A 25,131-nucleotide genomic window follows, 5' to 3' on the forward strand; every position below is an offset into this window, starting at 1 on the left:
GTTGAAGTGTGATGCAATGTTTTATGACTGTTATGAGTTTTATCTAATTGTGTTTTAGGTTTTTTGACACATTTTTAGGTTAAAATTTCAGCTTATAATTCATTAATTATTATTAAATATTAAAATATTTCTAATTCTTGTATATTGTATAATTATTGTGCATGGTACATGACATATTTGTGTGTATATATGTGTGTACTGTACATATATGTATATGCTATAGTGCATGTGCGCATATGTATTCACTGTGTGTTTTTGAGCATGTGTGTTTTTCATCTGTGTAGGATGCTTAATTCCTTGACGGTTGCCTTCTGTACGGTGCTTGCTCTCTGCTCTCTAACAATCTGCTCAGCGAGGTGTGACCAGATATTGTGCATCTGAATCCTACACTAGACTACTGATGCAGCGGGCGAGGGGAGGAGAGAGAAAGAGGGAGGGAGAGTGTGTGACCAAAAACGATTTCTCTCCCACACGCACAGAGAGACAGATCTCTCTCTCCTGCAGTGGAGTGCTGGTGGCTGTTCTGGATTCTCTATTTCCTCTCCTCCTCAGGGAGAAAGGTAAGTTTCTCCTTCTGTCCTACATCTTTCAACAAATGTTTCATTATAAAAGCTACAGCCTCACTGCAGATGGCTGTATATCCTGATTTAGTTGTATATATGCAATAACATCAGTCAGAAACGTGTGTGTCAGGTCCGTAAACATCTGTATTTGCTCTATAACCACGGCTCATGCTCTTGATCATGCTAAACGGATGGTTGTGTACCATCTCAGACCTCTTCACACATTCACATATGTGCGGTGTGGGAAGAGCTCTGCGTTTCAGACGCATTCTGCTCCTCTGGTAACCATGGCGAAGGCAGCCGGCGTAGCAGCCTGTGCATTTTGAGATAATCAGGTGATCTGGATGCTTTAAGAGAAAAGCCCACAAAAACATTAACGTGACAGGTCATTTATCATGTTTTCGCAGCCAAGTGTAATTGACTCCTGATGAGCAGTATTATGTGCGTGCCAAGACAGAAAGCAGTGAAAAACATTTGCAACATTACAGAAATTACAGTGAAATTGCCAAGGAGTTAACCATCACAAATGTCAACAGGTTGTTCGGACCACATTGATAAGCAGCTATAAGAACATCTTAAAAATTTTGATTGACTTGACAGACAGATCTCACCATGTGAGTATTTCGAGTGTGTATAGTGATATTGCGAGCAGGGGATAAAATGAAACACCCAGCGTTGATGGTGGGAGCAAAGAACTATAACCAGGACATGTAATTCATCAATACGCACATATAGGCTAAACATAAATGGATTGATCCATTCAGGCCTGCAACTTGATAACACTATGTTAATGAACACTGTAGTGACTGACGACCATATGGACGCACAGAGCCGTTGATGTGGAAAATGATTGTGTACATAGAGTCAACAGTATTGAGCCCAGTGTTTCGCAGTGTGAGGGAATGGGAAGAGAAACACTGTAAAATAACAACACATTCAACACTCCATCAAACCGGTCGATTGAGGTGATTTTGAGGGGTTCTGTAAAACTAGATGCTGTCTTTGGTTTGATCCCAGATAGCTCACATACGTCTGCAGGATATCGGTTAAAGAACGCTTCATCTGGAAAGCATCTGCTGTATACAAACATCTGAGAAACATCTTTAAGATGTCATTTTTACATACATTCTAAATCATAAACATCTATTTAACGTCTGACAGGAAACGTCCTAGAGACGTATTGCAACTGAGCAAACACTCTAAAAACTACGTCTTTCAGATGTAAACACACACATCTAATAGACATTTCTGACATGTACATGTGCTATTAGGGATGTTATTGTCGCCAATTCATTATCTACTGTACATGTGATGGGTGATTCAAAATAGACCAAAACTACCGATTTGTGCACCTTGAAATAATGTTATAAAAATGTGAATCAATAATAATAACATACCTACAAAATACTGTACTGTACTACAAATTGTGTAGTGGTTGATGGTGTGATTGGCATTGAGATGTTTTTTCGACCACATCAACATTAAATATGCTAATTAGTGCTTAGGACCTTTTAGGGGTTTCCATCGTGGGATCGTTTTATGGATTTAGTTTTAATTCATTTTTTTATTTTAATTAAATTTTATGAATTAAGCAACTTGTACATAACATACTTAATCACTAGAAAAATTTAAATAATCTATTAAACTTGAAAGTATTATGCAATAATTTAAGATATTTTCCTTATATACAATCTTTTTGGCATGAAGAGAACTTTAAAATTAAGTCAAGAACCCTACGGTTCTATATGGAACCCCACTGAACCTTGTTTTCTAAAAGTATAGTCTTAAATCCAGGTTTAAGCTATTTTACTACTAAAATACTTTGTAGTCTCTGGTAAACCAATGCTTAAATATTCTTAGACTTTGTAGTTTAGGACTAGGATGCATTTAGATCATGATGCACCAGACCATGGCTGCTCTGGTTCATGGTTGGGTTAATTTGAGGTTAAGTTTATAGGCTAATGGCTTTTGTTGTCTCTAAAAATCTTTAGACTGTGTTTAAAGGAAAACCCCTTTATGGGCATCTGTGTGGTTTTTTTTCATGGCTGCAGGTCATAAATATCCCCTCCCCCACATTGTCTATAAGATAAGAACCAGAAAGGCTCGGTGAATAAATCATTTGGTTTCATGAAGGCGTGAGCCAATGATTCCCACAGCCGTCATGCATGTCTAGAGGCCTGTTAAAATAATTGATACCATGACTAGTTGATCTGTCACCACTTAAGAAGGTCCTCAGCCCTAGACCTCCTTTAAACACACGTATATATTGAGAGAAGGACACTTGAATCTGATCTTACAACCTTCCCTCAGTCCCCTAAAAGTTTCATTCAGATCCTCTTTCTTCTGATTAAGTGGAATCGCCATTTTGTCTCTCATTAAGTGGATCAAAAATTCAGTTTACGATAGATGGTGATGCCTGGAAAGCACAACGTTATTTAGATCAATAATTCTCAACTGGTGAATTCAGGTCCGTTCTGACAGGATTTGCAGAAAGCTGGGGAAAACAATGCTGAATGCACAATATAAAATGCAACTAATCATATAATTGTATATAGATATGATAAAAAAAAATTAAATATGGAGAAAAATTCTTCCCATATCAAAAGTTGTGCATCCAGTCGCAATCTACTGTATTGTGACTCAAAAAAAAAAATGTATCTGTAACTTGGGAGAAGAAATTAAGTAAATGCCAACATGAACAGGCTGCCAAGAGTTTGAAACTGCTAAAATTTTGAATGATAAACAGTGTTGCCAAGTCCGCAGTTTACCCACGAAAATGGGCTACTTTAACACTGTTGCCGCGAGTTGTTTTTCATGTCCGCGGATTGAAGTGACCCCAAATAACATGATATTTAGCCCCTGCAATGCAATTTTTTGCAAAAAAAAACGTGAATTTTACCCCCCGGAACACCTGGCAAACCTGATGATAAACTCTTTTAGTCTTGTGTTTGTCCACTATTTGATATCCATTGCAAAATCTTAAAACAAAACTAGTTGAGAACCACTGAGTAAAAATGAAAATGGTGACAGTTTGGATAAGTGTAGCCTAATCTGTTTTAAGATGACTGTGAGTGTAAGAATTAGGTTTTTACAAAGGGGGATTGTGGGTTACAGACGCTGTATGGTGAAGGATCACTTCCCAAATATAAGAAATCTCAACAAGGGAAAGATTTCAGGCGAGGACTAAATGTGTAATGTTAAATCAGGAGTAGCTCTTGAGCACTCGCTTTTTCCTTTTTTCTGCTTGAGTGATTACATCCTGCTCTGGCGAGCCCTTTCTTTGCTACGCACGGTGGAACAAAATGACAATGAAAGAGGGAAAGGAGAGTGAGAGAAATGGATAGAGACAGGGAAAGAACAAAAGAGAGGGGGGCCTAATAGTAAAGCGCAGTGCTATACAGTCATTTAGGTTTCCTGTTTGGCACAGACTCTGACACATGCACACAGCAGCGTTTGTGATGCTGTTTAACAAGCTCCTGTGGGGTCTGACTTACTGAGGCATTTAGCACAGGCACAACTGTTCTTCTGAAATAAAATGTTTCAGAAGGTGTGAAAGACAAAGGCTGAGAAAGCTATAGCGTCTAATAAATGTTTTGATCTGGTCTGTAGTAATGCAGTGGTTGAAATCGTGGGGCCCCCGAAAATCGTCACCACCTTTCGCCCCGCTAGCGGCGGCCCTGAAGACTCTCTTCGCTAAAAGCAGGTGGTGTGTGGTAATGAGTAAACAGTCTGACTAGTAATCACTGTAATAACTATGAATCATCCAGGCTTCAATAGCGCCCCCTGTGGAGCGTTACGCTAGTTAAAAAACATGAAGCATATATGTCAGAAATGGTGTCAGTAAAATGTGCTGTGTACATGTACAACAAGACTATATTGTACTGGGTACTGTATCCCACAATGCAATGTGTTTTTCTTGATCTTCTGTTTCCTTTTTTTTTTTTTTTCCAAAGAATGAATGCGTATGTTCGGCAAAGATGCATTAATCTGATCATAAGTGACGGTAAAAATGTTTACATTATTGCAAAAATAAATGCTGTTCTTGTAAACTTTAAATTGAAGAATCCTGAGAAAAAAGAAGTATCCGGTTTTCACAAAAATTTTAGGCAGCACAATTATGTTTGACCGTGATAATAAGAAATGTTAGCACCAAATCAGCATATTAGAATGATTTCTGAAGGATCATGTGACATTGAAGACTTCAGTTTTGCCATCGCAGGAATAAATTACATTTAAAATGTATTAAAATATGAGTTATTTTAATTGTAATAATATTACTGTGTTATTGTATTGCTGTGTTGCTGTTTTACTGTATTTTTTATCTGCTTTGGTGAGCACAAGACTTCTTTAAAAAAAAAAAAACATTTAAAAAGTCTTACCCACCCCAAACTTTTAAATAGTAATGTTTTGTATAACAAAATATAACACCCTTTACAGGCTTTTTTAATCTTTTAAAATCTTCAAAATATAATGTTTTAGATACATATCGACTCTTAATTGTTCAGTTACCAAGAACCAATAATCCATAAATGATCACAAAGTTCAATGTGCATCTTTAGATTGTGGTAGATTTTTGCATTTTCTCAAAGACATGTCTGCAATCCATCAGTCTCTTTTAAACCCATTAGCCCAGAGCCAGTTAGCTGGTTTAATCTAGTAAGCAAACCTCATTAAGCTGTGAGAAGGGGTTCAGTCTTTAAAAAAGACTTTGAGGGAGGCTATTTCTGCGATACAAATGGCATTGAGAGATGGATAAGACACAATGGGGTTACAGAAAGAAAGGAAATGAAAGAGAATTTCAAAATACTTATCCCGCTATTTACTGACCAAAAACAACCGATTTTATTCCCAGTGGGAGAGTAGAGTTTATTGCGGTTTCAAGAACAAATCAATTGCGTAAGGGGGAGATAAAGTGAGTGCAAGAGAGAGCGAGAAAAAGGAACGCGGGGGAGGCAAAGAAAGAAAAAAAGTCCAAGTCGCACTCAGAGAGAAATTCCATCAAATTCAAGTCCTCTCACTGAGGCTACAGGCCATCAGCTTTATACTCCAAAATTAGCCCACAGCTCCACAAAGAAACTGGGCCTCTATACGTCCTACTACACCACCCCCATATATACACAGCCACAGAGAGACCTCTAGTCTCCTATTAGTATTCTTAAAGAGCCCTGCGTCTATAATTGCTCTGTCAATGGAGAGTTGAGGCCACCTCTGTGACAGCAGGAAGAAGTGAGATTGGTATGAGATTACTAAACTCAAAGGCTTAAACTTAAATTGGTTCTCATACAGGTGCAATGGAAAAACATCTATAATATAACTTACTTGAAGTTAACTGAGAGGATATCCATGTTTTTTGTGTCTCTACTTTAGGTTATTTGCTGCAGAAGCCCAGTGCATCTGGTGGGCGTTCCTCGGAAAGTCAGACACCATGTGAGCAGTGGTCCAGCACGACATTAGAGGGGCAGAATGCTGCTTCTGCGTGGGTCTCTTGTGGTCTTCTCTCTCTTCAGTTTTGTCAATGGGTTTTTAGGCTGGAATTTGCCAAAACCGACAACCCAAACCAAGGCAGACTCCAAAGGTTGGGGCTTGCCCTACCTGGAATTGAAAATACCATCATTCGGTTTGGGACGTTTTTTCGGTGAGGCTAAAGGGTCTGCCACAACAAAGGTGAGCCCAACACTTCCAGAAGCAACCATACAAGATTATACTCTGTCTTCGGAGGACTTAACCAACCCAAAATACCAGCCGACTGCAACCACAATTGAGGAACTTCAAAGCAGCACCGTTCAAATAGGCACCCTGCTGCCTTTAAAATTAGAAAAACTGCCAACAAATGACTTACTCAGGAACAAACCCCCATTAGATAGATCTGAATCTCCCTCTAAGCTCCATCAAAACTATGATCTTGACCACTGGCCCCCCAATAATGGCCAAAGCACAGCGAAAACCCCACAAATGACATCTTCTCCGATAACTAACCCAGAAACACAAACATACACTGTATCCACTGATCAAAGTACCAGCGCCACTCAAACTACAACATTGAGAATGATTACGGAAACCACAAACCCTTACAGTGACCAAACCGTACCCATAGACACTCTGTCAACAACATCAGAACTAACGACAGCTTCATTTCAAACCACAAATTTCATAACACCAGCAGGTCCCACGCCTGAAGTATCTACTGAACCTCTGACCACTGTCAGCACTGAACAAAACACACTGGGGACAACAAACACAGCCTCGAAACCAGAATGGACGCCTTTTAAACCCACTAGCAAGGCTCTGGATGGATTTACATGGGTAGACCAGACCACACGCCCAACAGAAGAAGGAAGAGTGCAAAGTTTTGGCTCAGATCCTACTCCCACCCTGCCAGCAGGAGGTAAGTCAACCCCACCTTTTCTGTTCGCTTACAGCCCAAGCAATATGATCTAAGATGGTCAAAAATAATGACACCTCTCCTGAGTAGGCCATGAGTATATTACATTTGTTCTTTTGTTTCATTGTTTTACTTCTATTTAAGCTGAAAATGTATAGTAAATGAGTTGCCAGGCCTTCATTGATTACCAGTGAAGGGTTAGCAGCGGAATCAATGACGCTGATGAATTGATTGATGGCCCCTGAGTCCCTGAAACATGCAAACCTTTGTCAATAATTAGTGAAAAGAATGACTTTCATCTGATAGTAAGAACAGGGCTCACCTGGTGCCAGTTTTACTAACAGCTTGCGCCAGCGCAAACCCTCTTTTGCCGTTAAAAAAACACTGTCAGGATTTACTAAAGACACGCAGTGCAAAATTAGCACTGAAAAGGCATGGACTGAGTTGTTTTTGCGGCTGACCTTATCACATATGCATTTTTAGGAGTTTCCCTTTCAGACACAAAATTTCTGGGAGGAAAGTATTTAATTGAATCATGTAACGCGATTTACTAATGTTTGCGCTAGTCAATTTTCTGGTATTTGCGCCATTATTTAACGCCCAACAAAAGCATGTCTTAACCCATTTTGCGACCTGGCTGCAATTGTTGCTGCTAGCAGGAGACACCGCAGAGAGCACATTGTAGAAGAGAGGAAATATTTTCCACTCGTATTAATTTCTTTGGAATGCCAGAGGAAGATGTTATCCGAACATATCGTTTGCCAAGCCATGTTGGCCTATATAAAGTATATACTGTATGTGTACGTGTTTGTCAGATTACATGTAACAAGTTGTCGACCCGCACCTGATGAGCATCAGCTCTGCTTATTTGCGACCCAACGCTAATTTGCACTGCTCTTGTTAGATTGCGTTGTTCATTATGTAAATGATTTGACTGCGTCTGTGTTCTTTAAGGTGCGCGTCAGCAGTAGATCACGCGCAAAACTTGCCACTCCCATCAGCGCATTTTTTGAAATTGTGCTTTCGCGCTAATTTGCCCCGTTTAGTAAATCTGGCCCTTGAGATGTAATGAGTCTGAGAGCTTTGCTTCTGACGAGACATGGGTTATGTTTGGAATAGCATACTGCTTTTACTACTATACAGTAAGCCAAAAATGAAAAGACAAATTGAATTTTTCATGAAAGAAATTAAGCCAATTTTGTGACTATTAAGTAAGGCTGTTAAGATGTTGTGCAGATAAATCTCATTATATAATGCAAAATAAAAATTAAATAATTGTTTTCAGACAATTGTTAATGAAAATTTGATTTTTATTCTACATTACAATAATGAGAATTTAACAGAAAATGAGTGTAACTGTCATGAAAAAAAATTTAGATTTTTAAAAAATCTAAATTGTACTAAAATCTGTGTATATACAATATATAGTGTACAGTATGCAAATGTTATATATGAAGAATCTAGGTTACCTGCTACGTTTACTGAATACTGCGTCCAACTGCTTAAAGTTGAAACTTTTTTTACAGAAAACTGGAATAACAATCCAATTGCATTTATTTAAACATTTATTTCTAAGACCTAATGTAATGTGGGCACCAATGACAACAATGTATTGTAGCATACTACTGTTTGAAATGTACATATGTTGTAATCTTGTTGCATAATGCATTATGTACCATTTCACATACTATAAAAAAAAAACTCTAGGCAGTATTCTGTAAGCAGTAAGCAATATGCTAGTATTTCCATTTCTAACATTTGCATAATTTAAGGTCAAGCTTCGAGTGTATACCCCACTGGAGAGACACATTTTTACAAAGATGTTTTGATCCAAGATCAGAATTAACTATACTTCTAGCCATTAAAAAGAAGATCTAGACCTTTAAGATCAAGATGCCAGCCAGACAAATCAATATAGACCTCCTTTGAGGCGATCGCACACAAAAATTCTCCAGATATACTTGTAAATAGTGTGCCAGGCACCTAGCTGTGGTGTATGTGAAGTGGCTTGAGCATGCAAACCAGTATTGACATGGCTCCGTTTGATATCTACAGCTAAAGGATCTGTAAGACAGGTGTGTGTGTGTGTGTGTGTGTCTGTGTGTACAGTGAGCATGGGATTTGCACTGGAGAAGCAGCCAGTTGGGCGGTATGTGATCAGTATTCCGATGGCAGAGTCAGCAGAGCCAGTGAATCCTCAGGGACGATGTTTTTCCGCACCGCCTGTTCATGGATGCTGAGCATGCCTCTCTCAACATTTAGTCTCCTTTTCTCAATTCGTTCTATCCATCTTTTTTCCAGTAATAGGCCTCTCCTGACGTTTACTGGGCATCTCTGTTTCTTTTCCAGCCATAAGTCTCATTTAGCCCTTTAGTCTTATGTTTTCTTTCAACCTCTGCTGGCTCCCAGAGACATGTTTTTCCATGTCTTTCTGTTCTTTTCCTTTCCATCCGAACTCGTAGAATCTTTTCAGATGGTGGAGACAGGAAATGCAGAGAAAGAGAGATATGGGGAGTTAAGATCTGCTACCATCCACCTGGCCTCTCTCTGAGAGTTATTGGCTTGCCGCAAATCTTGGGTTCCTGCCTGCAGTTTTGTTTGTATCAAGGGTTATCGCTGATGGAATAAATTTTGCCTTTTCTTTAATACTTATTTATTTTGCATTGTCCATATTGAATTATGCACTGGAGATTAAGCCAATTAGAAAACATTTGGCAGACATAAATGAGACAAATGTGATTCTACAGCAAAATTTCAGTGTTGTGAATACAAATCCTGTATTGTGACACTATTTAATAGAGCTGCCCCCGACTAAAGATATTTCTAGTCGACTATTAGTCGTTCATTTAAGACATTAGTTGAGTAACAACTAAGACAGTTTACAGTTTCGAATGATGTATTATTCTTATCTGTATGACCAAAAATGACGGAGTATTTTAAGTTGTTTCCGCTGTTATAAGAAAAAATGCAATTGATCACACCGTCGCCTCCATGTCTTGCATTAAGCATGCTATACTTTAGCTTCCACACTCTGCACAAACACTTGTATATGTGCTTAATAATAGCATACATTTACCTGGGTTAATGTTAGAGCGAGTAGCCATGTAAAGTTGCTACCATTTCAAATAATAAGCCATATTTGAGGTCGAAGGATGAGTAAATTGAGCAAAAGATAGGATTTATACATAAACATGCCCCCTGCCTCTAACAGACAGAAACATTGCTCTTACTAGGGATGCAGCGAAATTTTGGCTAACATAAATTTTTGTCCAAAACGTCTATTTTTGGTTTTGGGCCAAAATGGTTTTGGAGGGCCAAAATCAGTGACTGAAACAGATGCTTAATTAGCACTTCTCACTTGTTTTGACTGTGTTCAGTGTCTATTTTGTGCACACAATGTGGATAAGCTACAACAGTTAAACATGTCAGCTACGTGGACAATAGCTCTGGATTGACAATATTAATTTCTCGATTTGAATTGGTAATATGTTTTTTAAAGTCTAAGTCTGTGCTGTTTTCTGTTGATATGTGAACAAAACTTCACAAAATTTGTAGCATGCCTGCCATCCAATAATCACGAAAGCTTTGTGCTTTGTTACTTTTAAAAATGAAGTAATGTCTCAAATTTAAAATTCTGTCGATTTTATTATGAAATTCAAACAATACATGTCGTTTTGGTGCTCTTTAATACACCGTGACAGATTGCTGTAGCGCACATGAACCGATCATCTCATCTGCTCTTTACTACTAGTTACAGCACAAAATAAACATAGGTGAACACCAGATGTTATGTTGAAAGATTCATTACAACTTACCGAAATGAATCCTGTCCCATGTAATCGCTCAATCAGTGTTTCATCCAGAGAAAGACATCAATAAATCAGCTTGTAGGCAATACAGTGTTAAATTAACCTGTTTGTGATGTCTTCATTATTTAATGTATGTTTGAATAAATCTGTCATGAAAACTAGTTATTACAGTTTGTCATTCAAATGTTTATATTTTACCAACAAACTGGAGTAGAAACCATTCTGTTATTAAAATGTGCAATTTAAATGTTTTTACAACTCCATTTTAGATGTTTGAAGGTTGATTATTAAATAAGTTTGATTAATTAATTGATTATTAATTTATTATTTGTATGTTTTTGGTTTTGGTAGCACATCCTGAATTTTCGGTTTCGGACCATTCATTTCGGTGCATCCCTAGCTCTTACTCTAAAGAGCGTGTTACAGTGCCTCTGTGTGTGTGTGTTAAACAGTTAATTATTGACCAATGTTTGGGTCACCTTGTCTTCTGGAGGTGCAGGCAGCCACAAATTGCTTATCCCCCACCTCAAAAACACGCTGGAGCTGAGAGCAAGGTCAATTACCACACTGGACCTGAGAGGAGGAGGGGAGTCAGGGAAAAAGGAGAGCACCAAAAACAGTAAAGAAAGGCGTGCTGAAATTGTGATAGACTAGAAGATGAAACCAGGCTGAATCTAACAAACACTGTCTGGGTAATATGTCAACCCAAATTCAAAAGAAAAAAAAAAAAAACTTTTTTGCATAGAAAAGATGGGGAAGCCCATATTATCCCTCATAATGTGAAAAATCTCATTTTTATTAATACAGGGGGGAAAATGCTAATTTTATTACTTGCAAAATTCTAAGTAAACATTTTAGTGAATTATATTTCTATGAATTAAAATAAAAATTGTGTCTGGAAAATCATTGCATTACAGTAATGAAAATAGTTTTTATTTTATTTTTTTACCCAATTACAATAAGAGTTTGATTGGATTTATTTATTTATTTATTTTGTCATGCGAATACTCATAAAAAAGGCTTAATCATAATCATACAAATTTAAATAATTTGCAAATTAATTTTTTTTTTCTTTGGGGTGAAATATGATGAAGTTTAAGGTGAAACTGACCTGGAAATTTCCTTTCGTGAGCTTTGACTGCTTCCCACAGAGATAAGAAGCCTGCTAGAGGCATCTTCTGCTTATCCTATTTCTCTCTTTCTGTTTTTCTATTCTTTTTTCTTCTCTCCATCCGACTGCAAAAACAACCCTGTTGATGTCAGTGCTGTGCTGAGTATTGACATGTTTTGTTTTAAGCGTGGTCACCTCACCTCCTCTACACAAACACAAATTGTTGTCTCATCATTTTTTAAATGCTTATTAGTTACTCATATTCAAACATAAAAGCAATACAGATCATTCAGGTCATGAGTCATTCAGATGGCAGTGTAAACATGTGACTGCTGTCTGGTCCAGATGCATATGACGTTCTTGTTCGGTCAAAAGAATCAACATTTGATTACATCACTTGAATCTGAGGTTGTTAATATGCTAGTTATGTCAAGATCAGATCAGATCATAAACTAAACAGTTGTCAAGGTTACGGCTCACAGACAGGTTACAATGTGATTGTTGTCATGGCGACACTGCTGAAAAGCTACACTCTAAAAAACGCTGGGTTAAAAACAACCCAAGTTGGGTTGAAAATGGATAAACCCAGCGGTTGGGTTGTTGTTTTAACCCAGTGGTTAGGTTAAATGTTTGCCCAACGTGCTGGGCAGCTTTATTTAACTCAACTATTGTTTAAAAATCACTATATGGCTGGCTTAAAATGAACCAAAAATAAGTTGGAAATTAAAAATCAGACACATAATTCCTAGAGGCAACAATAATAATCAAAAGGTGACATTTATTAATAAGCATTTTAATAAATGTTTATTGTTTAATTATTATTCATTAAACTTATTAATAAATTAATGTGCATATTAATAAATGTTAATTTCCAACATATTTTGGGTTTATTTTAAGCAAGCAATACAGTGATTTTCAAACAATAGTTGAGTTAAATAAAACTACCCAGCAGCTTGGGCAAACATTAACCCAACCACTCAGTTAAAACAACCCATTCGTTGGGTTAAAACAACCCAATCGCTGGGTTTGTCCATTTTCAACCCAGTATTTTTTAAAGTGTATTGTTGACTGTGTTTTGGGTAAACTGAGGACAGAGCCAGGTTGTGTCATTAAAACAAACAATCTCAAACAATGCACTTAAAGTATTTACTTCACTGTCATTTCATAAAAGGTTAATCCTATGATTAGGCTCTCTCAAAGTGTCTAGACTAACCGACTCATTACTGCCTGTGTGAAGATTGTGTGTGACTCTACTATATCCAAAAAAAGAAGGAAAATTAGTGATTTTTTTCCCCCCCTAAAGATCCTTTTTTAATGAAATTCAGACTGGCCTTTTTTCTCTTGAACATACTGAATTGAGTTCATAATCTCCCAGACAAACACACACTCAGTCACTCAAACATACATATTCAGCCCCATGAGGGAGATTAAATGATGTATGTCACACTGTGCAGGGGTCGAAATTACAAATTCTGATCTAATTCCATCTTTATTAATATAGACCAGGGAAAGAGTTGGAGGAGGGGTAAAAAAAAAAGGAGAACAAGACAGGAAGATGAAGGTAAAGAGGGTTTCTTAGATGAATAACTAGCTCTGAGAGAACATTAGTCATCATCTAATGAGGATTGGTGGTCTATAGGTAGTTCTGGCAGAGAGTGACGGGGGACGTTTGACGCTTCATTTGAATACAGCTGGTGTAAGAGTCAGAATCTCTAAATCACCCATGAAGAGGAGAGTAATTGAGTACAAGGTTGATGATGGATGGATGGATGGATGGATGGTACGGATGGACGGATGTTCTGATGGATATATGGATGGATGGACGGATGGATAGATGGATGGATGGACGGATGTTCCGATGGATATATGGATGGATGGACGGATGGATATATGGATGGACAGACAGATGGATAGACAGATGTTCTGATGGATAGATGGATGGATGGACGGACAGATGTTCCGATGGATATATGGATGGACAGACGGATGGATAGACAGATGTTCGGACGGACGGATGGATGGACAGATGTTCGGATGGATATACAGTATGGATGGATATATGGGCAGATGGATATATGGACAGATGGATATACAAATGGATGGACGGATGGACAGATGAATGGAAGTTGAAGATAAATATAGATGTATTAGATATTGATGGATGGGTGGATAATGTATAAATAATGATTTAGATGGACTGATAGACATAAATGGGTGGATAAATGGATAGAGAGATAGACAGATCAATCTTACAGAGAATGATGGAATCAAGTGGTGATGGTTTAGCTTGAGTGAACCCCTACCAAGAGAGGATAAGTTGAGCTTTGCACAATCACACACACACACTCCTTTTGTAGGCTCCCCGCTTGGTTTGGTGCAGAGCTCATTATTCATGCTAATGGGAGGCAGTATCAGCACTAGAATGAAGATCTGCTGTGATCAGACCTGAAATGAGCATCCTGACAATATACAAAAAAAAAACCAGGGATCATGCAGGTTTTATGCAGTTAACACAAGGGATTATTATAGACATGCAAACAGTCTTCTGGTCATCCAAAAGTCATGTGTGTGTCTGCATATGCAATGAAAGCTTTCTACACTAAATATAAAGTGAACTCAAATCTACACACTTATTTGGGCACATTGACACTACACATCCATACATAGAGTCCATATGCACACTTGTGCCCAAATAGCTACATAGCTACACATTCTGGAATGTAAACATTCCATCTCTAAGTCTGTTAATGAAGAATGTGACAAACATGGAAACATTATGTGTGGCACTTAATAGAAGAAGCTATTTCAGTAGGATCTATGGGTTCGTTGACCAATGACCGTCTAATAAACACTCTGGCCTCAATATGTCAGGTCTCTTTTTGGTAAAGTGTAAGTGCTACACATCCACACACAACCCAGTATGTTTGTAGCTTTTTCTCAGAAAAGTTTTGCTTCAGATTAGTTTGATAATCCTTCTTATTCTTGGTTGCAAAGATATGGTTTCAGTTTCTGATCCATAATGAAGCTGTGTCATAGTGGAGTGGGGTGCGTACATTCAAACATGAAAGTCAAGTCATTGTAATTAAACAATGTAATGCCAACTCCAGTGCCACTGAAGCCTAGCCTGGAATACCACAGAAATCTGCTTGACATAACTAGGTTAGGAAATGTTCTTGTTTCTCCACTCTTTCAGTCGTAAAAACTTTAATTCAGCACCACATTCTCAGCCTTGTGTGCTGTTTTCCCAGCAGGCTTTGCATTGGAGGAAGGTGATAAGGAAACGGGGAAGAGTGCAAATCTGACAACGCAAGAACGACACGATGAGCTGACAACATCATCTAGCGCAACGACTCTCAGGAACAAAGGTAATTAAAATGGTCTGATGAAATACATGCCTGTATGTAATCTACACCTGTGATAATTATACTCTGATTGTATCTTGGGACATGAACCAGTTTTCAAAAGGCACAAATATATTGGAGAGAACCTCAACCTAAGCAAAGAGTACCACATTCAAGCTGCTCAACCTCATTTGGTGAAAGAATAGTTCAAACAAAATTAAAAATGGTCATCATTTACTCAACCTCATGTCGTTCCAAACCTTTATGACTTTTATGGTAAAACTACCATGAAAGTATCTGTCAATACGCCTCATGCACCAAATTCCACTAATTTGTAAGTTGGTTTTCACTGATAATCTTCCCCTCGAGCTGTTAAACACTGCAACCAGATCATTAACAGTGTTTTTACACTGCTGCGGAAAAACTCAGTGTCATTCAAACTCAAAATATTTTTAAATGCTCACTATTTGCAATAATCGCCACATGGTTTTATGAGCATAAAGTTGAGCATTTCTGAACTTTTCAGTGCTTTCTGGCTGCCTTAGAAATTAACTGAAAATTCCCGCTCTGCTCTGCTTACTCCACACCAGTGTAAACACACCGTATGTCTCCAGAACCAGATCAGTTCTTGAATCATTCGTACTGGTTTGGTGAACTAAATCAACAAATTTATTGGAAAGATTCGAAAGAACCATTCATTCACCAATCAGACATCACTACTTCTATCATGAACTCTAATAATCTTTGATTTTCTGTGAATAACTGAACTTTTAGTCTGTTTCTCACACAAAACTTGACTTCAAAAGACTTGGAATATAGTGCACAAGTTGTATGAACCACTTTGACGATACATTTATGGTGCCTTTGAATCCTTTTTGAATTTTTTGTAAGCTTCAAAAAGGATATAGTCCCTATTCATTGTATAGAAAAGAACTATCAGTATATTTTGCATATTCAGTATATTTTGGGGTTTGAAAAAGTCATATTCCTTTGGTATAACATGAGGATACATACATTTATGACAGAAATTTTAATTTTGTGTAATTTTCTCTTTTAAAAATGTAATACCAGCCTTCTATTGGTTGAACAGATAGTCTTGCCCCAAAACAAATGTCATTAATTGAGCCCATGTTCCTCTGTCTGACTGGTCAGGATGCTCAAATACACAGTTCTATGTTTTATACCTTTTCCAAGGAAAACCTAGAAATGGCTTACTTGTTTCTCCATATTATACTGGGATAAGTATTTTAACATTAAAATACATACATCAGATGTTACATATTTCCCAAACACAGTAACAAGTGAGGCAAGAGTTCTGGTTCTTTCGATGAAAAATTAAAACCAACCTCTTCCTCCTCCTCCATGTGTTTTGGAGAATGATATATGTTTGTATGATATGGCCGATTGCACTTCGACCAACCGTCTGCTACCTGCCTATAATTGCTTCCAGAGGGAGGAGGAAGAGCACTTTTATCTCATAGTTGGCGCGTCCTACAAACAAGCCGACCACTAAACTGCCTGAGAGAGTTGAGCTACCCAACATGTTTCAGTATAGCAGATCTATCAACATATGGTGTTAAGTGTGCCATTTTACGTCACCTTCCCTGTTGATCATGAGGTATATCTTAGACCCAGCTTCTTTTCGGTAGCACCTAACCTACTTTCTCCTCGCTGAATTCAATGAGCTAACCTAAATTCCATTAATAGATGGACAAAATATGCCACGACGATCCAAGAACCAGGTTGCGAGAATATATGTGTGTTTATGGGCTGTCTCATAAAGTAAACTGCACGCAGAGAACCGACCCACAAAACTGCAGCTGCCGTATGTCAAATTAAAGATGCAAAAGGTTTCAAAATCTAGCACATATTCGTCTCACTTGAAAATTGAATGTCCTGCGGGAAGGAGGTGGATCAGATGGTCTTCCTGTCTCCTTCATGTCTCCTTCACTGCCCTCTTCTTTAAGTCAGTGTACCCAGGCCTCATCAATATGAATGGGATCATCCTACCCTGCTGTCCACTCATCTATTATTAGAGAGGGCAGAAATTGAAAGTGAGGCAGGACAGATTAAATCTGAATGAGTACTTGGAATTACGTGATGGCACAGCACTGTATTCCTAATTAAGCAGAGGGTGTTGTCCTTATCGGATCAGGAAGTCCTAAACCTAAAATACTTGTTACTGTTCTGACAACCTGGAAGACCCTCAGGTCCTGTGTACACTAGGTATTAATATCCGTCTTGGGTGATTCAATCAGCTAGGACACATCAATGTATGCTAATGAAGAGCAAAAAAGTAAAGTGCTTCACACAAATAGCACTCCACATGGGCGATACGACTCGCAACTGATTTTAATAGTTGTTATTGGTGTTAGCATGTTGCCAAGCTAATGATCAGCCTGTCAAACACAAAGCAGGGCACCTTTCTGGAATCAGTTCAACCTGGTCTCTCGTAGCCAGACCTTCAGACTGACAGCAGGAGGTCTTGACTCTATCGCAGCTTTTATTGGCCAAGGACCGCCCATGAAGACGTTTGACTGACATGTAACACAACCAATCACAGTTCGTTTTGTTCCGCGTCATGTTTAGGGGCATGAAAATGTCCATGTCCCTGCAATAACAGACCCGCGTGCATTTAATAAATTATTCATTCAATAATGTTGTGCAAGTTTACTGCAACAATGGAGCTACGAACTTCACATACGTTCAAAAATTCAGCGTTTAGTTGATCCTGGTAAGCGTTCATTGTCAACGTTGTAAACACGACAGCGTTCTTCTTCCATGAGGGGGTTTGGCGTCGGCATTTGTTTCCAGGCGGACCGTTAATGAAAGCAACACACACGTCTCACGGACATCCTGTAGATTTCAACCAACCAGATGATGACTTCGAAAATCCTGAAGTGTTTCCAGTTAAGTGTGCCATCAGACGTTCAGCCAACGGTCTGTGGGCGTGACGTCTGAGGCTGAGACTAGAATAAACCTAATTAGCATAAAAATGACTAGCACAAATAAATGCTCAGTAAAATGTAAAATTTTTAATTATATTAACTTTTTTTTAATATTAAAAAATTTAATCCGAGATTAAGTAGACAAAGCGACATCAAAAACTTCTTCATTCACAATGCATTCTAGGATTGCCTTCTCCATGACTGAAATGTGATATGGCCAAAACGAGGTATAAATGGAGTCTCAAACTAGTTTAGCATAAACTTTTAGCCATTTTACCAATTTTTGTTATTGTTCACTTAAACGAAAACTATAAAAAAAATAGTTGTTAAAAAATATTGCAATAAATTGAAATAAACCTGAAATCAAAGAAATATTAAATGAAAATTAGAAATGTAGCCTTTGGCAACTAACTGAAACAAGGTTTAATTTGAAGTACTAAAATTACTAAAACTGAAATAAAAATAAAGCTAAATAGAAATATAAAAAACTAATAAAACACCATATCACTAAAACAAACAAAATTACTATAATTGTATATAAATAATACTAAAATAACACCGTTGTTCATCAGCAATTATGCATCTAGATTAATTTCAGTTTATAATTGGCAAGATAGATGGCTCTTCACAGAGTGACTGAATCAAAATTAGCAGCCATTATAATCCATATGTTCACAAAAACATGCTTTTTGATAAACTACTGGCCAAACTAGTTTTTAGTGAAATGAAAGCTATTTAGTTCAGTGACAACACGTCTGAACAGACGTTTTTCTAACCACAAATGTAGTCCTAACCCCAAAAAATAGACATATTTATAGACTCGCCCAGGCTGGCATAGCCAACAATAGACCCTGCCTATCATTTGAGTGGAATACCCATTTACCCCATGTGGATCAGTGGAGTCATTTACCTTTGGTCTGCTTCCTGTCCCCTCCTGCTAAACTTTCGTCCAGTGCGATTACAATGCACGACCATAACAACATTGTTACGAAAACCCCATGGGCTGATCATGTGAAATTTGCCCTTAATTCCTTCTATGTTTACATGCCTGTGTTCTCTTGAGGCATTTTGTTGTGATAGATTGTGCGCACAAACTGAGTGTCATCCAGTGTGACAAAATTGCATGGATCAGGATCATTGAGATTTGATTGATTCCTGGACTGAAACTCTGGCTCACGTCCATACACTAGTAATATTTTCCACACCCCTAAGGGTGGAGGGCACACAAGGGCGAAAGGAAATAAAGAGGGAGGACGTTTGAAGCTCCTGCCACAACAATCCCTCTTATCAGTGCTCGGCCTTCTCGCCACCCTCTTCCTGTGTCTGCCCACCACACACTTTCTCTACGAGTCAGGTTGACACATCGCACACACCCTATAGTTAATCAAACACTAATTATTCTCATCAAGACAGCTGGACCCTTACTAAAGCTGTTTTCCATGCCATCCAGATCTCATTTGAGTTAGACTGACATTTGATAGCATCTAGAAAACCAGATTCCACCCTGCTGAGTCAAGCATTAATTTTTGCTCAATGTTCTGTTCAGTCTTATTTTTTATATATACTGTAAAATTACAGACAGAAAATATAATTACATTACATTACAGAAAATTATAAATCCTTTTTGTATGTACATGTCGCATTCAGTTCAGCAATTTACACAAAAATGCCTTTTTTTGCACAGAAATTGTTTTGTTTATGCTGCTTGAATAAGACACATTAGGAATGGTTATTTTTTACCAACGAACAACTTGACTGTAACCTATATTTAATGTAAGTGGATAAACAGCCATCTTGATGTCAAGCTATAAATCTAATGAGTGCTGCTTGGTGGTTAGTGTTGTGGTGGTGTTGATTAAAGAGAAGCATATAATGAGCAGTGTGCGGCTGTTACAGACACACTACCATTAATCAAGGGCAGCTAGGTTTGATTATCTACTCCCGCCATCAGAAGAAACACTAGATAGGTTTTTGACATAAAAATGGAAGCCAATGCTAACCACTGTCTGGGCACAATGTGTATATTTAGCCAAAGTGGTGGTCATCAGCAAAAGAGTGCTAAAACTAGTGCAAAAAAATACCAGACCCACCTTTGGGAATGACCCATGTCGTTGCGTAGGCCTTTGCTTTTTTAAAAGGAGGAAGGTCATAAAGTAGTTAATTTGGTTCTGGGTGTAACAGGAAATTGTCTGTCATTACCAGTATATAAAAGTCTACAGAATCAACCCAATATGAGGCAGGGTCTCACCAGCACTCAACAACATCTAGACATGATGTATTGGTTGGTTGGAAACAATGAGAAAAATATGCCTGCCTTTTGACTTATGACTTTCATCTATTCATATGCGCAAAAACAGGGATGGGACTGGGCGATAATGGCACCCCTTTTGAAATGGTTAAAAAAATGTATTGGATTTTTATTGGTTTGTTTAGAAAGATGTGTACATTGACACAGAGGTTGGCATCAGCTATTCAGTAAGTTATTTTTCACATTTATACAGGTACCCGTTTTGTATAATGGCCCATAAAGCTTCATGCTTTCTGTCTCAGGGCTTAAGTGAACTCACAGGCTCAATTAGAAAGCCTGATCATGGCAGCTAAGATGAGTTATGAATCATCTGCTCTGAAAAGGGTGTAATTAGCTGTGTCAGTCTATCAAGAGCAGACGTACATCTACGCTCTGTTTATGCACAGGACTGATATGGCTGTGGAAGCTAATATCATCCATCTCATATGGATTTGCACATCAGCTGCAAATGCACAGCAGGGCAGTCCTTCTAGTGCAGGGGGATTTAAATGTTTTGAATGTCTTATCACATTTTACGGTGGTACATTAGATGCCACAAACAGACCTGAGTGGGTTTCTATAAAGTGTGCATGCTGTACGGTGATGTTGGTTTATCTGAGGACTTGCTTTTGGATTACTTATACATCACTTACAAAGAAAATGTTTGGTTTGTGTTAGGAAGCATTCCCAGATTTGGAAATGGCTGTCACATGGAACTTCACATGCTGTTCCAACTCTGTTAGGTTAAGAAACTCTAATGTATGTAACACTCCTCAGCACCAGAGCCAAGCCACATAATCCAAAATCTAAAACAGCAGCCTCCTCCCACAGCAATCTGCGAGTCAAACAATTACTTTTATATACAAACAACAGATGTTGTGTCTCCACCTTTCATGGGAACCCACCAATCCCTGCTACTTAGAAAAATATGTTCTCCAACTGTCATTTATAATAGTGTTACCTTTAATAGGTTTAAAACATTAGCTGTGGGGTTTCCAAGATTTGGGAATCTCCACGGCAAAAACATGGTTTTCCACTGTGAAACATGCTCAGCTGGGCAGACACCTCAGAAATGACCTCTAGTGGTGATGTCTATCACAGAAAAACAAATCATAGGTTGTCAGAGATGTTGGTGAGAGTAATGACTGCCTTGGTTGCCTGTGCTGGAATACTCATTTTGTATACACTGGATCCAATGTATGAAGGAATTTTCTGTATTTATTTTTCCACAGGTGTTTTATCCATATTTTGAATTAAGCATTGCATTGTGTTGTGCTTCAGGGTTAAAAGAAATGTTCATAAACAAGAAATTACCAGTAGCTTTTTAGTTTTTCTACAGATTTTTTTCTTACAGTGTATTTATGTGATTTAGCTTTACATTCAGCTTTTACATTTAAATGGGTCATATCATGAGGAATCAAGCTTTCCTCAATCTCTTGAGATAAGAGTTGTACTCTTGACACAAAACAAAAAACAACTAAAGGAATAAGGACATGTGTGATATTTACCAAAAAAATATGCCTTTACACATCCTCACATCTTCTGTTACTAATAATGCAATTTGCTCTTCATTTCAGAAATATCCACCACTATGTCTGAAGACTGGCTCACAGACCTTACTCAAGAATCTGCGCTCCCCGACTGCAATGCGGAACGTTCTGGAATCTGCAGTTCAAGTGACACTTTGCCCACCACTGTCCTGAGCAATATCAGCAAAAATGACAGCACAACCACTGTCTCCACCAACCTCTCTCAGAATCCAATCCTGTTTCCAGCCCCACCTATGTTTGTGGCACTGTATTCTGATTGGAACAGTGCCCTGGCAACATGGGGTTCAGCATGGGAAGCACACATTTACGGCCTGGGCACTGTGTTTTGTCTAGTCGCTTTGGCCTCCACCCTGAACCTTCTGTGCCTGCCCCTACAGTACCCATCAGGCTGTGGCTACTTTGCTCTGGTCAGTCTCTGCCTGGTAGCCGCTGGCTGCACTAGGGCCTTTGCCTTAGTGTACGATGCGTACGGATACCAGGACCGCATGGCATCCCCAGAGGCCTCGCTGTTACTTTATGAGGCACCATTCCCCTGCATGACTGCTGCCTTTGGCCTAGTATTCCTGCTCCTGTCAATGCGCTCTCGTATGCAGCTATCCTATTCCGCCTTTCAAAGACCTTGTTTTCTGGCCTGCTTGGTGCTTCTGCACTTTGCTGCTGCCTTTGGTCCTGTTGCATTACTCCATGTAGACCAGCAGGTCTACCTGTTTCTGTCCTTGATCTCTAGAGGTGCCTTTGTGGCTCTGGCAGCTTTCCTATCAGCTGCATATTTTGTGTTCTACTGCTACGTTCGTGCTGACTCCAAGCATATTTATCATCTGAACAACACATCACCGACACCAGCTGAACGCTACAACCGCTGCCCATTTGCAGAGAGCCGAGATTGGGACCGGGCAGCAGCTGCAGTGCTACTATCTGCTGTCTTCTCTCTGACTTGTGCGGGGCTGCAACTCTATGCCATGCTGCATGCACTCGGCATCGCTGGAAGTGCAGAGTCCTTTCGGCCTTGGCCGTGGTGGACTTTCCAATTTAGCTGCCGAGTGTGTGAAGCAGTGGTTTGCCTCACACTGGTTCTGGTAGTTGCTCAACCAGTCTACTGTTCTGATCATCTTCCCCAACCAGGCAGTTGCTGGACAGAACTTCTTGCGGCAAAGTCACCTATCATTCCTGGGAGCTACCAGTGGACTCTATCCCAGCAGGAGAAGCTGGCCATCTGCGATCCAATTGGGCATGGAGAGACAGAGTGCCTACCCTTGTACACGTTGGTGGATGACCGTCTCGGCAGCTTGAATGGCCTTGACCTTTTATACCATAGCAACCGGGCATTGGCCTATCGTGACCTTGACCTGGATTTGCCCAACACTCAACCCACCACTAGTGCCCCTTCTGTGGGTTCATCCTGTACCAGCGACTCCACAGCAGACCTGCGCCCTCCATCACCCATAAATCTGCGTCGAAGCATTGATGAGGCACTGTTTAGTGAGTCTTTATTTCCCATGAGTCTCTTCAGCCCATTACGACCTTTCACCTCTAGTGACCGCTCCCTCAATGGTAGAGAGACCAACTCCAGTGGTGCCCAAACCCTGAGAGACACCCTTACTCCTGATCCCGGCTTATACAGAACATCTTCATGTGTGGAAGTGCTACCCCAATTTCCCATTCCTTCTCAAGCCCAACCAGATGGTCCATCATTGGGTTTTCCTCCATCTCCATCTCCCTCACTGTCATCTTCCACTTGCTGCTCATCTCCAGAGCGCTGGAGAGGCAGCTCCAGTTCCTGTTCCCTCTACAGACAGTCTCTCGGTAGCTCATCTCTCGTTTTGTGCTCTAGTCCAGAAGGACACCATCCACCACCCTCTACCCTCAGTGAGGGTTCCAACCGCACTGCCAGCTCTGGCCACCAAGGGGGAAGCTTACAGAGACCCTACAGAACTTTAAAGTCAGAGGAGAGCCTGGACCAGCAGTCAGAGTTTGACCAGTCTGTCCAAGAAGAATTTATCAGTGTGTGCAGACAGATTGATGCTCTTAGTGTCTGCAGTGAGACTATTGACCTCTAGGGGGAGACCTCTACTTTCAAACACAGCCGAATGATGTAATATGATGAAGCCAAAAGAGTTTCAGTGATGGACAAGTAATGTGCTGCTCAGGTGATTTGGTGAGTCTGTTTGCCAAGGTGTCAAAACACATTTGCTCTATGTAGACATACAGGAAAATGTTTTGTGGACCAGAACTGTGCCAAATGTTTCATTTTATAAGGGTGTTTGTTGGTTTGTCAGGTAAGTTCTCCAAAGAGATGGATTCTGAAGTCAATATCCTTGTAAAGGTTTAAGAAGTGCCACCGATTGCCAGAAGCTTAGGCAGATTTTGTACAAAAGTTTTTTGATTATTGATAAATTTGTAATTGTAAAAAAAAAAAAAAAAATTGTTTCAGAATTTCTCTTCAATGCTAATAGTGATGTTTGTATGAATTTGTACAAAATCCATTTTTGGTCTATATGATTAATACTGTGAGAGTGCAAACTACTGATAATCATAATGTAAAACAAATACTATGGACTCTAGCATCAGAAAATGGTTTCAAATTAAATGCTGTATAACCTGCCAAATACAATTTTATAATCGGCATCATTTTAAACCTTTAGTAATGGTCTTTGTGCTTCTAGTCTTTAGGTGCACAGATAACTTTCATATCCCTGTCGTTTGTTGCAACAATGCATTATTATGTTGGGGCCTAAACAGTTTTATCAACTGGGAGGGGAAAAAAAATATCTCTTTTAAGAGTCAGAGAAGGATGGAAGTACTCTTGCAGCGCACTCTGCTGATAACTTCAGTTGAGTCGTTCTGTAGCACAAATTGCGCTATAGACTGCCATTTTATCCTTCTCAAAGTGTATATTTGATATGAACTACAATTAATGATTTATCTGCCAGGTTCATGTTTTCAAATACTCATAACACTGTTACTCAATACATATTAAATGAAGAAAAATGACTTTGTATATTTTATAGCGTGCATGTTCTGAAAACATGAACTATGTGAGAAACTGCTGATACATCTAATGTTTGTCATTTAGAGGTTGTTGGAGATTTTCAATAAATATATTGAAAATTGACATTTGTCTCATGCAGAAATATTTTACA

General features: G+C 38.9%; 1 protein-coding gene across 2 annotated transcripts; it reads left to right on the forward strand.

The window, feature by feature from the left end:
• The first annotated feature begins 284 nt into the window (after positions 1–284).
• prrt4b (proline rich transmembrane protein 4b) lies at positions 285–25,103 on the forward strand. 2 transcript variants are annotated; one of them, XM_051890846.1, is made up of 4 exons: positions 285–560; positions 5,931–6,948; positions 15,114–15,230; positions 22,019–25,103. In XM_051890846.1, the coding sequence occupies exons 2-4, from the start codon at positions 6,027–6,029 to the stop codon at positions 24,046–24,048; spliced, it is 3,069 nt and encodes a 1,022-aa protein (XP_051746806.1). In that variant the 5' UTR covers positions 285–560; positions 5,931–6,026; the 3' UTR covers positions 24,049–25,103. The 2 variants fall into 2 exon arrangements, with proteins under 2 accessions (XP_051746806.1, XP_051746807.1); XM_051890847.1 differs by having other exon boundaries at positions 15,117–15,230.
• Positions 25,104–25,131: the final 28 nt, after the last annotated feature.

The sequence above is a fragment of the Ctenopharyngodon idella genome, chromosome 4 (genome assembly GCF_019924925.1).
Source record: "Ctenopharyngodon idella isolate HZGC_01 chromosome 4, HZGC01, whole genome shotgun sequence".
Lineage (NCBI taxonomy): Eukaryota > Metazoa > Chordata > Actinopteri > Cypriniformes > Xenocyprididae > Ctenopharyngodon > Ctenopharyngodon idella.